The sequence below is a fragment of the Thunnus albacares genome, chromosome 1, assembly GCF_914725855.1.
Source record: "Thunnus albacares chromosome 1, fThuAlb1.1, whole genome shotgun sequence".
In the NCBI taxonomy this organism is placed as follows: Eukaryota; Metazoa; Chordata; class Actinopteri; order Scombriformes; family Scombridae; genus Thunnus; species Thunnus albacares.
Window position 1 is genome coordinate 31,464,516 of NC_058106.1, and position 17,087 is coordinate 31,481,602.

At 38.4% G+C, this 17,087-nt stretch overlaps 1 protein-coding gene across 4 annotated transcripts; it reads right to left on the reverse strand.

The window, feature by feature from the left end:
- Positions 1–4,183: 4,183 nt before the first annotated feature.
- On the reverse strand, positions 4,184–15,878 carry LOC122984517 (RNA-binding protein, mRNA-processing factor 2a). Of its 4 annotated transcripts, none has more exons than XM_044355020.1 (8): positions 15,336–15,878; positions 12,501–12,578; positions 10,907–10,945; positions 10,571–10,633; positions 9,341–9,491; positions 8,559–8,722; positions 6,506–6,578; positions 4,184–5,288 (listed from the first exon to the last, which is right to left on the reverse strand). In XM_044355020.1, the coding sequence occupies exons 1-7, from the start codon at positions 15,624–15,626 to the stop codon at positions 6,513–6,515; spliced, it is 852 nt and encodes a 283-aa protein (XP_044210955.1). In that variant the 5' UTR covers positions 15,627–15,878; the 3' UTR covers positions 4,184–5,288; positions 6,506–6,512. The 4 variants fall into 4 exon arrangements, with proteins under 4 accessions (XP_044210955.1, XP_044210963.1, XP_044210982.1 ...); XM_044355028.1 differs by having other exon boundaries at positions 8,574–8,722; positions 15,336–15,876; XM_044355047.1 differs by lacking the exon at positions 6,506–6,578 and having other exon boundaries at positions 8,574–8,722.
- Positions 15,879–17,087: the final 1,209 nt, after the last annotated feature.

Sequence of the window (17,087 nt, forward strand, 5' to 3'; positions counted from 1 at the left end):
TGCCTCGAGGGCCTCCGTCTGTTCACGTGCTCCACATCAAAGAGCAAACCGCATAAAGAAAACTCACGTGTCACAATAGATGAAATTTTGCAGTTTTACACTTATATCAGCAGAGTGTAGGTGAAGTTATATATATCTACCCAATGTATTCTAAGATATGCACCAGACTGCTTCAAATGAGTACAACAATTACTTGAACAAAGTAGAATACAATAAAATTGAGCTTTATTGTCCATTAAGATGTAAAATTAACTTTCGTCCATCTGGCAGTTCATTAAAACACACTTAAATACACTGCCAGTCCTACAAATAATAATAAACAACATTTAAAAAAACATCTTAAAAAAAAAAAAACAAGATTAAAATTAAATTTCAAAGCCATTTTATTCATTTTGAAGCATCAATAGTAGTGATTGATGGTTAAAATCCACAACACATCCAACGCATCCCACACAAATGTCATCCTATTATTGTGGTTTCTACTTGATTACTGTCAACACAAGTACCATGTTTGTGTATTACTGGCCTACATCATTTTATTCAACTTGTAATTATTCAGGAAGTTTAACTGAGCCCTCTTTTTACAGGAACGCCATGATTGTAGCTAAAACAGAAAAAAAAAAAGCTCTTCCATGAAAACTTGTAAGCATGTATTACCTTTAAAGTGACAAATCTTTTCCACATTTGTGCTCCATTGTTCCAAAAGAGGAGGAAATGGAAGCTGCATTACTTGGTGCAGAAAAGTCACCACTGACCTGCCCTTTACTATGATTGCATAAGCTTCCTCCGTCTGTCATAATGGGGTCTTTCTTATGTTTCCAAGGTCCTACATCCCAGCGCTCAACACAGTCAGCTGTACGGATCTTTTTTTAACTCTCCACCTCATGTGTCGCCTCTGCAGTTGCAAGAAATGCACTGGTTAGTGAAGGTCTATAATCGCTCTCCACACTATGCAAATCATCCAACGGCTGCTGCATAAACTGAAGTAGTTATAATACAACTTTGCCATGCAGTAAACTCACCAAAATATAAAAGCAGCACAAGAACATGTAACATATCGTACAAATATGGTAACAAAAACACAACTGGAGTATAAAACATAGTACACTTAATACTTAAAACAAAGCATTAAAACATAAAATGAGATACTGTGGCGCAAGATTAGCATATTCAGCTGTTCCTATCACTGATGACAACGTATAGTTAAGACAGTTATGGTTGAGGTTGACTGCTGGCAAAGAGATTAGGATGAAAAGCTGTCAGCCAAATGTTGAGGTTCAAAGATGCTCAGGGTCAAGATAGTTGGGTCCATTGATGTAGGTAGTGAAGGTAGTGATAGGTAAGTAGTTTTATGTTTGATTGAGGGATCATGAGGTTGTTTTGAACTTAAAATAAATGTTCACAGAGGTAACATACTGTACATACACATTGTTCTGTATGTTGAACTGTGTCGAGGTTTGAATTGTCTAGTTAACTGAGTGTGTTTTGACAAACTTTATGGATCCACATGGGGTATATTGTTCATAGTGAGGAAGTTCAGCAAGGAAAAAGAATAAAGGAACATCAGCACACAAATATATCAAATCGGAAATAAAAACCGCTTCAAAAAAATCAATTAAATATAGAAAGCAATGAGCTGTGTGTTTGATAAAAGCACGAGGTTCCCACTTTAAACTCCACACAGTACATGTTACATGCTTGATTATGGGTTATTCATTTAACATCATGTGCTACAAAAGTGTGTATAAACATGAGGTTGTCAAAATACAAACATTTTAAATATGCATGCTTTATGAGCAGGAAAAGAAGTTCAAATTAGATCTGTTATTTATCCTCTTGTCTTCTATTACAGTGAGAGGATTTGTGATGCAGGTGTACATGTTAAAATGAATATTCTCAGCACCTAAAAGTGAGTCTTGATGTCTTTGAGAGCAAAGTTGAGAGAAGACACATTTTTATTTCATCTGTACAAAGCCTTTATTTCCGCAAGGTGTCAGCTTGCTCCATCCAGCTGCTTCATGTCTGCTGGTCATGTAGGCGTTGGGCCAGTAGAGGGCAACACAGTCCCGCATTAAAAAATCTCCACCCCTCCTCCAGTGATCTTCATGCTGTTTTATTGCTGACCATAATATGTATTTTAACTCCTTTATTGCCTTTATCATGTTGGCACAATATTAAAACTTTCTTGTAGCATGGATATAATGCTGTTTCTTTACAGATGGTAACAATGACATGATAATTGTGATTTAATTCATAATGTACTGCTCCAGTTGTGTGATACATAATCCAGTTATTGATGTAAATAACAGAAAGATTTCTTAAAAACATGAGAAGAAATGCAAAAACAGTATTTAATACATGTTTTTCTTCCACATTTCTTTGAAACCTATAATAGCAAAGCAATTATCTGAACTATATTTTAATTCTAATAGCATGAACAATATTGTTTATTGAAGATTTTACAGAATATATAACTAAATACCTGCAAATCACATTATTAAGCCTCTCTTCCTTCTCTTTGAGACAGAGAAGTTCATTCCCTCAGATAATTTCTCACAGAAATAAATGTGGAAATGGCAACATACCAATTATGAATGACATAAAACAGCTGCTTGTGCTGTCTGATTGTGCTCTAACCCCTAAATAAACTACTGATATACTTAATGTGAAACTTTATTTTGCAACAGGAATTATTAGACCTCCTAAAATCAATGCAGCATAATCCAGCTGCAAATAAACTGTTTAGTATAAATAGTTGGAACATAAAAGTATATAGAAATTAAAATGTTTTCTGATGTTCAGCTTTCTTGTAAGGTCCTTAACAATTTCCAGTGTAAAAACTACAAATATCTTACATGATGTCAGTAATAGAAGTTACTATATGTTTGTTTTAATCTGATCCTGGCATACAGGTCGTGTCTGTGTTGTTGAAAATAGTGAGAAGGAAATGTTCTGCCTTCCAATCCGTAGCATCCCCATCTTCGCACTCTGTATTGATTTCATGTCAATCCAAATATTCTGTGTGAAAGTGATGTTAAATGACCCAGTTTTCTATAAAGGGTGCGTGGCTGATTCTTGAGAGAATATTTGCTTCCTCTGAACCACCTCTGTTGTTCATTTAGGTTTTAAACCTGTAAATTTAAACAAGTCTCTATTAAGACGTGGTCAGTATCCACTGATATCGTTATAGAGTTCCCTTCAGGGCTGCGACACATTAATATTTTAATTCTGGATTCATCTGTCAATTATTTTTCTGATCCATCAGTTAATTATTTTATAGAATACCAAAAAAAAGTGAAAATGTTAATTTTCTTAGAGCCCAAGAGGATATCTGACCAAAATAAACTCCCAAATATTAAATATACAATGATATAAAAATAGAAAAAATAGCAAATCCTCTCATTTGAGAAAGTGGAAACAGAAAATGGGGCATTTTTGTTTCATAATTAACTTGGTTGATTATCAAAATTGTTTTAGATTACCTTCATGTGCATGAATGTTTTTGTACTAGTCACCTTAATTCTCAAAACAGGATTGTTCAAATGGTCAAAAACCTAGAAAAAAAAAAAACATTTCAAATTAACATTTTTAATCTGTAACATCAATGCTATTTAATACTTAACCTCTAGTCTGAATTCTTAAGGTTTAAAGTATTACTAGCTTAGTATTACTTGCATAGAGTTACTAAGTAATACTATGCTGTTTTATACAGGAGCAGAATATAACAGTACATGATAACTTAGCCTTCTGGAAGCTTTAAATCAATGATGCATTAGTGATCCTGTATGTTCCATAAAACATACAACCATAGCTTAAAATGGCACTATATGTACCAAATGTTCATAGTTAACCATCAGCACAGTCACCACTACAATTAAGCAGCTGGTCGTATAGAGACCAGTCACTTAAGAGTCTCTCGAGGAGCCGTCACGGTTGGCTGAGCAGTGCGTCTTACCAGCTTATGTGGGCAGAGTGTGGAGGTCAGCTCCACACATGATACAAAGAGACACTAATGCAATGGTGCATTACAAATGAATAGTTGGCATGAATTATTGATGTCAACATCTGATGTCCACAGAGTTCAAGTCTTTCAGTTAGCATGCAGTGTCGGAGCGTTTTTGTTAACTTTGATTGGCCGCCGACTCGCCACGGTGATAAATGAGAGAGATGGCCGACAACAGAGTAATGCATTCACTTCTTTTATTCATAAGATGGGAATATTTTTTACATCTTATGCACAGCAGATACAAAGACAAACATGTTTCTAAACCACAAACTAAATTCCTCCATCACTCTAATCCTGCTTCCCATTTCAAAATGGCCCCCCAAAAAAAGCAACCCTTTTACGTTTGTAGTCCAGTTTCACATTCTGAAAGATCGTTTTACAGCAATCTCATTTTAGCAGAATGGCACAAGCCACGTTCAGAATACTTCCTTTTTTTTTTTTGACAGATACCCACTTCCCCTTTAAACAAATTGCACTTTTTTTTCTTCTTTAAAACTACTTCAACAGGATTATAGGATCAAAAATTAACACCAAGAACACAAGAGACGACTAAACATCCAACTTATACAGGTTCATTATTTAGTTGCACAAAAATGCATAAATATACATTACGCAAAAAAGTACAAAAATATTTGTACTTTCTTTTGCTCAAATAATGACAGACATTGATATGATCATAAGGACTGGGATTGTCATAGAACGTAGGGATGCATTCACAAGGTCCATGCGAGATAAGCCATTTACACAACAGCCTAGCTTTCACAGAGGTAAGACCAAGGTTCTACAGGAAAACAAAACATTTCGCTGTCTAGGCCAAGGTAAAGAGGCAACACAAACACTAAGAAAATTAGGATACACAGAACTCTGCGTTCTAAATTCATGCCAAAAAGACTTTAACATGCAATGACTCTTAACGCTTCTAAACCTCCCAGGAGCAGCGGTAACCCATAGAAGGACTAGCTTAACAACGGTAACTTCAATGTGTCAATTTTTCTCAGCAATTATGATCCATGGAGTTTGACTAGGATTGCATGAGGTTATTTTTTTTTGTTTGTTTTTTTTTGAAGTGCTAAGATGGTACCGCAATAGTCGCCAAGGATAAGCTCAGATTGTCGACAGCAAGATGGTTTCAACTCAGACTCCCCCCAGAGACAATCGGGAAGAGATATAAATACTGTTTGTTTATAATAATGCACATTTGTCCATTAAATAAACCTGATTAAATTAATGAAGAGCTTGGCAAACCTCACTTCAGCTGGACAAAGGTGTGGTTTCCAGAGGCCTGAAGAGAACAAGGAGGGGAAAAAAGGAGTTATTAAAAAAGATGCCAGTAAAAAAAAGCATTAATTTTAAAACAAAAAAAACTTGAGTTAAAAAAAAGGATAAGGCTGGTTTTATCTTACATTTTTGTCAAAGCCAACAAAAAGACAGAAACCAACAATGTGTTATTATGTCTTTCAGTTTGTGCCTCAACACCAAGTCAATTACAGTAAAATATAGATACAGTATGAAGCTTCATTTTTAAAAAAAAGGTTAAATAATCTCCTAAAATAGCCAGGCACTGTCATTTTTACCAAACATTACTCAAATAAGAGAAAAACTATTTGTTGGAAACTGTTTTCAGCCACAAATTAATACACATTTGGTTTGTTTGTGAGTATTTACAGCAGCAGGACAGTATGATCGAGCAGCAGTGTCATCTAGTGTAACAGTCTGGCTAGTTTATGTACAATGATGGAGCTCTATGGCACAGAGGAATCAGCTATAACAAGACGACAAGCTGTATTAGAAAAATATAGACTACCAACAGCCATAAAAGGAAAAGTCTGATGATATTCTAGTTCTTATCAACAAATTCCCATGAAAAGACCAAAGCCAGTGATTTGATCCTACAATTACCTTTGTAGCTGTGCCATAGAGCTCCATTGTTTCCAAAAACTAACACACATAAATGTATCACACCCTCAAACTGGATGACATGTTCCTTCCTACCTTACGATGAACATTGACACTGTAGTTTTAGAGTCAATCCCACATACACCATTGTGCTACTGTTAATACTCAGAGAACCAAATCTGCAGGTGAAAATAGTCCAAACAACTCCCAATCTACTCCTGTTTGTCTGGCTGTTTTAGGAAATTTGGCATTTTCTGAAAAGTATATATTTATAGGCCGTTTACATCTTCAGTAGGAATGAATGTTCCTGGGGCTGAGTGCCACAGACAGGCTGGGGAAGTCAAAACGTATTGAGATTTACTGACACTGCTGGTTTGTTGACAATAAAAAAAACGTAGAATATCACCAGCCTTAACCTTCATAATAGCACATCAGTTTAACGAGGCATTTTAATTTATCTTGACACATTTTGCAGTTTCCAGTAAAACATTGTGTTGGTGTCATCATGCAGGTTTCAGTTTGCATGACATCAGTCTAGCAGTTAGAGGATGGTGGGTGGGGGTTGCCAAATCTAGAAACACTGTTGGACCAAAGGTTACTCACTAAATATCTAACAAAACTGCCGGGACTTCCATCCAGGCTGGGAAGTCTCAGAGGGAGTAGGATACCAGCGCATCTAAAGAAACACAAACATAGACATACACCAGACCAAAAACAGGCTTCAGTGCTTCAATCCTCAAATTCTGGGGATTTTTATACAGAAATATGCTTTGAAATCTACTTTGACAAGAAGTTTTGGGAGGACTGTCCCTTTAAGCCCTGGTCACTGAAGCCATGGGAATGTGGGTCACGTAGCTGTTCATTGCGGACAACAGTCCTGGAGTAATTAACAGGCATGGAAATGTGGAGAGTTGCACCTCCCCTTGTGTTAAACATTTCCACGGGGCAAGAGCTGGTATGCCTGTACCTTTCCATACCTGTGACTAAAGCCTGTGGCAGAATGAGGCCTCATTTCTTTCACTGAATTAAAAAAAAAAAAAAAAAAAAAGACAGAGGCCATGACTACAGGGCCAAACAGCTTAATATACTCAGGAGGTTATCAGCAGTTGTTCAGAGACATTTGGAGACTCTTAATGTGGCACTGCTGTGTCATACAGTCGAGCTAAAAGGGCCGAGAGTCAGTGGGAATAGATCTCAGGGCATTTTACAGATCTTTCATCAGATTGCAATTAAAAGGCTCCCCCCCTTTGTACGGCTACACAGTCAGCTTATGTTCCAACAGGAACGTGGACAGTAAGTTGGCACCTCCAGAGAAGGCCATCAGGACGGACAATTTCTCCAAGCAAATACCTTACATTCCTCTGCCTCTTGTGCCCAACAAAATGGCCTGTGCAATCGCTGCCTGCTCTGCAGTGTAGCACTCCCACTATGCACTTACATTGCAGGAAGTTAGCTCACAATGAACTTTAAATGACCCAACAAGAGAAATATTTTCCATTGCTATTGTTACAAAAGCCCTGCCCACTGCCTTGTAGTTAGCTGCACTACTGCTAGCATTTAGACAGCAATTAGCTTAAGATGGAAAATGCTATACGCCCCTTTGATGAACATGATGGCACTGCTATTACAATGATGAATAGTTTTTTGTAAACCAAATCTAAAAAAGTGTAATTAAATGTTTTAAACTGATTTTAAACTTAAACACTGATAGCATGTTAGGAGATGTTAAAGCTAGTAGTCATTGCTACTTTCGGTGTAGCTAGTGTAAATGCTAACCCACCAGCTGCCAGTTTGGGATAAAAGTTCCTCTTAAAAAGGCTCATTTTGTATTTCTTAAACCATTTTCTGCATCTTAGTTCATGCTGTAGAAAAACAAATTGGTATTTGACCAGTAAAAACTCCTTTTATCCCCCAAATGCTTGAAGCTGCACACTGACAGGACAGTGATGGCAGGGAGCTCCATTAAAGGAAAAAGTTACAACTCCTCATCTGAGACTCATCCACTGTGAAAGCCAAAAACAGCCAACTGACGACCATCGAGAGGGATTCTGAGGTAAGTGCATGGCAGTGTAAGGTTACACTACATCAAGGAATGTTCATCTACTCTAGGAATCAAGACATTTTCCATTTTAAAATGACATTTCAGTAGGATCATAGATTTAACTTCCCATCAGCTCTCTGTTTAAGTGATATAAGACTGGGCACAAGTTGTGCAGCCAAAAGCAACATGCAACACATTTAATACCTGTGGCTTCAGCAACACAGGTCTTTGTGGTGTTATTGTAATACCTCAGACGACCACTGGAGTGTTTCCAGAATCAGAACCTCCATTTTAAAAAAAGGTGTACAATGTTATCAAGTTTGAAATTGCAGTGATGCTTCCTTAATAATCCAATGGTTAAAAGTTAGGACTTCACTTCTTTGTAGGTGTGATGAAGGACAAAATTAACACATTTGCGTACTGCAGCTCAGTGCAAAAACAGACCACCATAACCTTACAAAAACCATGCATTAAATGGCAGCCATGCATGATAATCTGTAGCGTACCCAGGTGAAAGCATAATTTATGTGACTCTAAAAAGGGGTTTCCTACATTGTCAAATATGAATGTTTTCTAAAGGATACTTGTGAAATAGAAGATAAGAGAAACACACACCGGTTGGTCCCTCACCTGGGCGTGGAGGGCTGCAGCAGCGGCAGCGGCCGCTGGGTAAGTGAAGGCCGCGTGAGGGAGGCCTGGGGTCAGCTCCGTGGTATACAGAGGGTAAGGAGTCCAGGCATCCGGCGATGCTGGGATCAGTGCTGCCCCTGTCAGGTCATCTGGGGATGTACAGGGCGGGAGGAAACAAAAAGCTGACTAACCTACCCTTGAACACAGCTGCTTGCATCATGTAAGAAGTTAATAGAGGCTAAAAAAAAAATGTAAAAAAGTTAAATCAGGAAGTAATCAAAACATGCTGCAAAGAGAGGATCTGTTACCGCTTTGTGCCGTCATAATGTGGCTTTTAGGTTTACTACTGACCAGTGATAAATCTTACTGTAAGTTCTGTACAGTCTCTAAAAGAAAAAGAACCAATTTATAACCCATTTTACCACCCTAAAAAGTGTCTACAACCTGCCAAAATCTAATGAATCAAGCAGGTGTTTAGGCAAAGAAAACAGACACAACTGCTGACTAAACCCTGTGACAGAGGAATTTCCCAGCTGGGAAGAAGCAAAGCGGCTGTCTTAGAGTCAAGATGACACATGCATGTGGAGGGTGAGTTAGTCCTTAATTTGTTAGATTCTGTTTTTTTTTTTTTCCCCTTGTCCATTTTACTTCAATACCACAACATCTAAAAGACAGATTAAAAGAGGGTAATAAGGACAATCGAGTACTGGCATTGCCAAGGTGAGAGTGGATGAGAGAGCCTAGAGTGGTGCAGCCGTACAACTTACATGGGTCCCGTGCAATGAAGTGTGCTCCTAGAGCAGGGTGGATATTTGTGGGGTTCGGTGTGGCCATCAGCTTACTCTTTGCCATCTTCGTGTTGGCTTTAGCAAACTCTAAGCGCAGGGTCTGGGGGCTTTCGGGGTCAAAACGGATACCCTGGGGGAGAGACGGAGGAGGGGAGGAGGGGGACATAGTATCGTAAGGGAGGTGGGCTGAGTTTGAGGGGCTGTAGCTCAGTAGTCTCACATGGTCGCCTTTCCAAAAGCCATGTTTCAATACTCAGGATGTATCCTTTAAGCTTCCCTTGAGCTAAACACTGTTCTGTGCCCCCCCCCCCTCCCCCCCCCCCCGTTGGATGTGAAAACACACACCTGACTGCTTTCACCGATCTAGAACTGATCAGGTTTTCAAAATAGGGCAGACTGAAGGATACAATCCTGAAGTATTTCAACATGCTTGCGTCTCTTCTTCCTCATGACAAAATCAAGAGCACAGGCGACTGGAGGAGGAGTTCAACCCCGTCGCCCAAGCCACGAGGAGAGAGAGAGAGGGAGAGAGAGACGAGGAAAAAGGGCCGATGACGAGACTTTTGAGTGTCATTTTTTTTTTTTTTTTTTTGGTGGTTTAACCCTGCTTGTGTTCTTGTGCCCTAAGCATTGTGCCCACATGCAGGTGAGTAGTATTTTGGTGTATGTGTGTGTTTGTGTGTGTGACTGCTGGTGTGTCTAAGAGGTGATGCTCATAAGGAAGGGCTAGGCTATGAGAGAGAAGTGTTAGATACTGCCAACGTGGGCTACTGGGTGACAAAATAAGAGGTTACACTACTGAAGATGTGTCCAAATAACACTACAAATGTGGCTACAGAACAGGTATTACAGTAAAGCAGTGATATGCAAAATGAGGAAAGCTACACCAGACTAAGAAGGGATGTGTATCAAGGTCAAAGTAAACTACCGTAAGGCTACAGGATTCTGGCCTCTTTCCAAAAATGGCCCTGCCATTGAATTATAAAAAGACAAAATGGGTTGGCTTTGAGAATTTTTTTTTTTTTTAAAAAAAGGGAAAGATTTTCTTTAACTCCCAATTATTATTTTTTAGTTTAAGTTAGCACAAATCTAAAATATAAAAACATATTTAAAGGAGGTTTTCAAAAAAAAAGGGGGAGGGAAACAAACAGCAACAGACTCAGAGTGAGGACATGAATCAATAATAAAAAAAAGTCAATAAATGCTTACATTTAGTGCATTTTTCGCAGCTTCAGCTCCAGACCGGCTGTCAAAAGTTACAAACCCGACAGGCTGGAAGACAAAAGGGAAGAAACAAACTGAGACAACCGACCCCCCTGGAAGACCACCTTAATATACAAGAACCTGCGTTTTTGGCAAATATCAGATTGATGATTAAAATATTTATGGTTCAGTAGAAAAATCATGACAAATCAGCAATAAAACAATTATTCCTTTTTTTTTTTAATGCTTTAGCTGAAGTGCCACCACTGTCTGGTCATATATATGTTTTATATTTCAGTATAGCATTAAAGCGATTCCTACCGCGGATGGGAAGCATCTCACCTGTTTTGATGTTAACTTAATCAGTGACCCTTCATAACCCTGCGGGGAAGAAAGATAGCCAATTATCCACCATGGAGTCACATGCAAGAAGTCAGGCATGAACGCCTCTCGCCATATGAAGAGAAACCTGCTTGTGTGCACCTTCAGTTTGAGCTCAGTAGCCGTCAGCCATCACGGATCCTTCTGTGACACTGTTACGTATTTAAATATGTTATGCTAAAATAAGAGAGACCTGTACATTTCCAACAACTGCTGTACACATGAGGTAAAGCAGCTTTCATTTATTTGATTGTAGATAAAGTGCTAAAAATAAGAAAATGAAGACCATGGTTTATTTTAAGAGCTGGGCACATGTTATCAATGTAAGGGATTTTTTTTTTCTTCTGGTTTAAGTATAGATTAAGCATGACTTCCAAATAAAGACACCGGTTTCAAAACAAGTTAAAAACAGCACAGGGGTTGGTTGAAGCACGAGCAAATTCCTGAGAAATGAAGGGGAATTTTGCCTGACCAGAGTATTGATAGATGGGATCTCTACTGATCCTGATTTACAGCCATGGAAAATTAAACAACTTTCACTAGCTGTGATAAATCCTTAGCAACAATCCGAACCAGATTTACCTTCAGTAAGAGTAGAACAACAATAGGTAGAATACAGTCAACATTAAAGTGATTTATCTTGTAAAGTGAGAAGATTAATTTCAGAGGGAACCTGAAGTGCATGGAAACCTTAAATTAATCAGATTTAACGCTATTTGCACACAATCTGTGCTGTGTTTGCCTACTGTGGAGGCCTTGAAATAAAAAAAATAAATAAAAAACAACTGTTACTTTGCCTTAAGAAAACAAAACATTTCAGTGGTTGCACAATGCCTGAATGTTACGAGAATGAAATAAAATTTCCCTACACGGTGGCTGAGCTGGGTCACGGAGAGGGTTGGTTGGCCAATCGTGAGGGCTACTCATTTACACATACCACAAGATCATCCATGTGCGAGGGATACCACTTCCAATTTGGTTAGTTAGGACACGGGTGGGAGGGGTGTTTATGGAACTGGAGTCCAGTCAAAAGACAGAGCCCAGGACGAACAATGATGTGGCCTCATTTCCATATATGCAAATATCTGGACTTCTATTAACGGGGGGATTGTTTGATTTCAACTACATACAAGAAGGCCTCTGATAAACGTTCTACTGTATGAGCTGAAGAATCAAAACGCTACAGGATTGATCGAATCTGAAAAACAGTATGAAAAGTAATTTTTTTTAAAAAAATAACCTGCACTGGATTACAACTGCTTCCTCATACTTTAATGAAACATTATGACTCCAAAGGTCTTCCTTTGTGTGCAGATAATCCTTTTTGAAGCACTCTCCATGACTTTTCCAGCACCTGGCACACAGCAGCTACCCTTTGCTTTACTTTTTTTTTTAAAAAAAAAAAAAAAAAAAAAGGAGGGTGAGAAGTCAAGTTTCATTTTACAGTATACACACACACCAAAAATCACACATCTGCCTTCCTCATATGGCTTTATAATCTGTACAACATACAAACACCCTGTTTCCTTAGAAATACCATCATGTTGTAACTTACTTTAAAAGGTCTGAAGAGAAGGTAAAGTTCCCGAGGTTTGATATCGACTGGTAGGCCACTGACAAACAGTGTTCGTACCTGTAAATAAATTAAAAAAAAAAAAAAAAAAGCACAATATGACAATGATCATTTTGGAGGTGACCATGTGATATTCATAATGTCCTTTATTTGGTGTCGACTATTAGTTGTACAGAAAAAACAAACATATATATATATATAAATGTTTGGCAAAGGTCCCACATCTGTCAGGCCTCCTGAATAACCAACCTACATATGTATGTATGTGCAATATACATTTATGGAAGTAAGTCATGGAAAATGAGAAAAAGAATAAACAGAAAATATTCAAGATTAAAAAAAAAAAGGGACCTCAAAAGTAAAAACACGAGCTGGACAAGTGAACCGACCAATGAAAGGTCAGGAATCAAATGTCATATTGGTCAAGTGCTCCCAAACTTTTCCTCGACCCTGATGAACCCTGGAAAGCTGAAACAAAAGCTCTTCTTTCTTTTACAAGCGTTTCTGGAGATTTTAACCATTTAAACCACTGTTCCCAACCTTTTTTAGCTTATGAGCCCTTAAAAAAAAACAAAAACAAAGCTATGACTTCTTTTGACCTCATCAGTTTGCATCTGTTTACAGATCGGATCAGTTCAAACAAAGAGTGATTATTCCTTCCAGGATTGTTTGATTTGATTTACTTCAGAGGCCTGAAGAGGTCAATTTATCCAGTAATTTATCAATAAAGTAAAGATGGGGAGAAAGTCTGAAGGTCTTATACATAGTAACATTTATTTCTTTACTATTCCTTTTATACATTTATGCCATTAAAAAAAAAAGGTTGGAAGAATCCCTATAGGATTTCATCTTTGTCATTATCAAATCTGATCAATCTATGAAACCTGTGATTAAAAAACAGAAAATATACATTCTGTCATTACTCCAGCGTGTTAACAAGCTAAACTGGTAAACACAAGAGGGGCCTTCATCCTGCTGGGGACCCCTGGATCCTCTTCAAGGACCCCTGGATGTGCCTGGATCCGTCATTGAGCGTTGATGCTGTGTACAGACCAGTGTGGCCGAGGAAACAAACAGTGCAGTGCGAGGCCCATTAGTTCCCAGCTGGTGGGGAGGCCCTCAGTACAATGGGGCTGCCAGAGGAACAGCACTGGACAACAGTGCACAGCGTGACACCATTTCCTTCCTCTGACCCACGGCCCCAACCCTGCAGGCCCTCCGGCATTTTTCAGGTGCCGCACAGCAGCAATTCTCAGCCCTTTACAAGTCAGCACATACAGCAATTGAAGGCCGTCTCAGCTGGGCGCAAACTCAATGAAGATGTTATAATATGACCAGCGGCTTCTCGTTTCTCAGCGACTCTGGGACGAGTCGGTAAACCTGAAGCTGTGGTGAAGTCTCTGCAAGCGTTCTGACATCTAATAATAATCTGAAATGCATCAGTTCTATCAAGTGAATTTCTAGAAACAAACAGAGTGATTGATAACAGCATGATATTATATCTTGATGATTTAACAGATCTGAGCTGACATCAAGGGGTTTTTTTTTTTGCTTGAAAATAAAAGTCTGCCTGTTGCGCTTGGTCTTTGCTATTAATTACAATAAAAAAAAATACAAGAGCAAATTAGGCTCAGCAAAGGCAAGTGACCACACATGGCTTTGTTAGAAGATAATGGGAACAAAGGAGGACCAACAAAAGGCCCAGTACTCCCCTCAGTGTCTCTCCATAAGGAGTCATTAAAGAGGAAATATAGCTGACCACACAGATGAAGACTGGCAGCTGTAAGAAGTCAACATGAATCATACTGCAGATATTTCAAATTACTCAAAACTGATGTGAAAAATAAACGTTTTATACTCAGTAATCGATTTAAAATCAGTTCAATTTATTCTTAAAACCTAAAAAAACGCTAATGCAGTTGTGGGTTTCTGGATTCACTTCATGATGACCTAGAACATTTGATGCTGCAACCTCTGCTGTGACGCATCATATTTTCTTTGGCATCCGAGTGCAAACAAACAGCCAAAATCATGGCAACAAAGCGGATGTTTAGGAGGAGGATGACAAAAATTTACAATGGGTATTGTGCAAACCCAATATTATAGGCCCCATACTCAATTTATATAGGACATTTTCTTCCCCCCCCCCAATCGAGACCGGTTTACACATTAAACGCGTTTTTTTACATTAATTTATTGCTTTTAAACGTAGACTACTGTTTTTTATATCCACATTAAAGGATGATATATTGTAAAGCCTCGTGTTTGAAATAAAGGTTTCATACAAACACAATTAATAACGATTTGCTCCTCAATGAGCGAATAAAATAAAATTAAAGCAATTTAAGTGATTCATAATGATGTTTGCTTTAATAGTCACCTGGTGACATTAAACCAAATTTAACCTTTAAAGAAAAAAACAACTAATGATAAGGTACTGCAAGGTTGAGGAATAAAGATTTGCACGTCGAAATTAAATTTAGGAGCATATTCCCAGACTGATATCTGTCTAATGTGCCTGTTTTATGATGCTCCACTAGAGGTGGAAGATTACTCACGTTTCCTTTTTAAATTTGCGCCTTCGCTGCTTCCTTTTTAAAAAAAAATTAAAAAAAAAAAAAAAAAAAAACTACTTCAGGACTTCGGTGAAGAGCAAAAAATAAAAATAAAAAAAGCCAATATAAGCAAATTAAATCTCACCCAAACAAACAATTTGTAAGCAAAACTTACGCACGTCCTAATTTAAAGCAGGAAAGACACATTAGTGAACATGAACACGCCGGTGCAGCAGAGACATGAAACTTTTCATAAACTCACCTCCTCTTCGATGGAAACGTTGTTGTTCGGCTCTGCGTCAGCTTTGAGACTCATGTCGACGGTCGTTTCAGCGGCTGCTGCTGCTGCTGCTGCTGCTGCTGCACAAAGTATCAAGTTTTTCCTCGTCGAGTGATATTTCCCCCAAGTGCGTCTGTAGCTGCAGTGAAAGTCCTGGTGGCGCTTGAACTTGAGGAGAGAAGAAGATGTGCCGAGGTGAGGTCGTGCAGACGAGGACGGCGAGGTATCCGAGGATTTAGAAGAAGTTGCACAAGTATTGCGAGAGAGAATCATTCATAAAGGGGAGAAAAAAAGGGGAGAAAGAAAGGAAACGACAAGACACGCGCTAAACTAAAGGTGAAGAAGGTGGATTTTGTGCTCCGTGTGTGAGGGTGAAAGATGGGGGGAAAGAAGTGCGCGTAAAAAACTGAAAGCCCCTGCGCTCACATCAATGCCCTCAGCTGTGGGACTGTGCGGAGGAAGAACAAGTAAACTTTTCTCATTGGAGCGCGTCTCTCTCCTCCTGTCCGCGAGCGTGCTCCCCCCACACCCCCCCTCCTCCACTCTTCCTCCTCCTCCTCCTCCTCCTTCTCTGCACCTCCTCCCCCAGCTTTTCAATTAGGTCATCAATTATGTTGGAGTCTGTTGCGAGCAGTAATCAAGCTGCAGATCTGCCTCAGCTGTTGCACGAAGAGCCGGCCCCTCCACCGCTACATCACCGTTTCTATGGGACCCAGAGAGCCAATGATAATTTACCCCCAAACCCTCAAATTCATATTACAAAAAACATTATATTATTATTATTAAATGTCATTATTTTAGTTGTGCATGTAATCCATTTATTTTCTTGTGTCTACTTTAAATAAAAGGAGGAAAAAGTGCCCATTTTCCTCCTATAATTTTGGATCTTATTCTATTTTTCTGACACATAACCTGCTGCTGAATGTGCCACTTCATATGCACAACCCCTTTTATTAGTTTCTGTTCATTTTGTTTTATTCTCTCTTTCATATTCTGGGGTGAAACGTTTATGACCAGCTGCATAATAACCAAAAATATATGGCTTTTTAAAGGATTATTATTGATAATCTGATTAACATTTGATGTAGCTATATAATTAAATTCAATGTACCTGTGTACATTAAGGCTGAATTATCCAATTGATATGTAAAATAACATATTAAACTAATTGTTTGTAGTTTAATAAATTAAGATGAGATATACTTTATTGTCCCTGATGGAATACTTGTCTTGGGCTCAAGTGTTGCAAACAGCTAGAAAAATATGATGCATGATATAAGTACATAATCAGACACATATATAATACACTATTGTACCCCTGATAACTAGAGTTTACTCTATTCCTGAAATAGTGAAGCACCTCACCTGAGGTTCAGTAAAATGCATATTTAGAATAATAACAACAATAAGATGTGTAAAAGAGGCAAAGTTCATAAATTAGATATCCAATTAAATAAAAACAAGTATTGCACTCGCTAACTGTTAGTACTGCACATTGGCTGATGTATTAAGGAGTCCAATATATTTCACATCTGTATGAATTTCTTTGAGAAGAGCTCCACTTTAATAATCAACAGCCAATTGTGATTTAGCCCACACACACACACACACACACACACACACACACGTGCCCAAACATGGAGAGAAAGCATCATTTGGCACCATAAAATGGTTTGATATTTGCAGCGCACCATCACAGAATCACTGCTTTACAATCCACCTGACAAAAGCAAA

Bases quoted from the DNA above. Each gene is read 5' to 3' on its own strand.
- LOC122984517 (XM_044355020.1), bottom strand. From the start codon at position 15,626: ATGATTCTCTCTCGCAATACTTGTGCAACTTCTTCTAAATCCTCGGAT. The intron at 10,946-12,500 runs GTAAGTTACAAC...TCTTCCCCGCAG, and splicing joins TTCTCTTCAGACCTTTTAAA to GGTTATGAAGGGTCACTGAT. The intron at 6,579-8,558 runs GTGTGTGTTTCT...GTGTTTCTTTAG, and splicing joins CCCAGGTGAGGGACCAACCG to ATGCGCTGGTATCCTACTCC.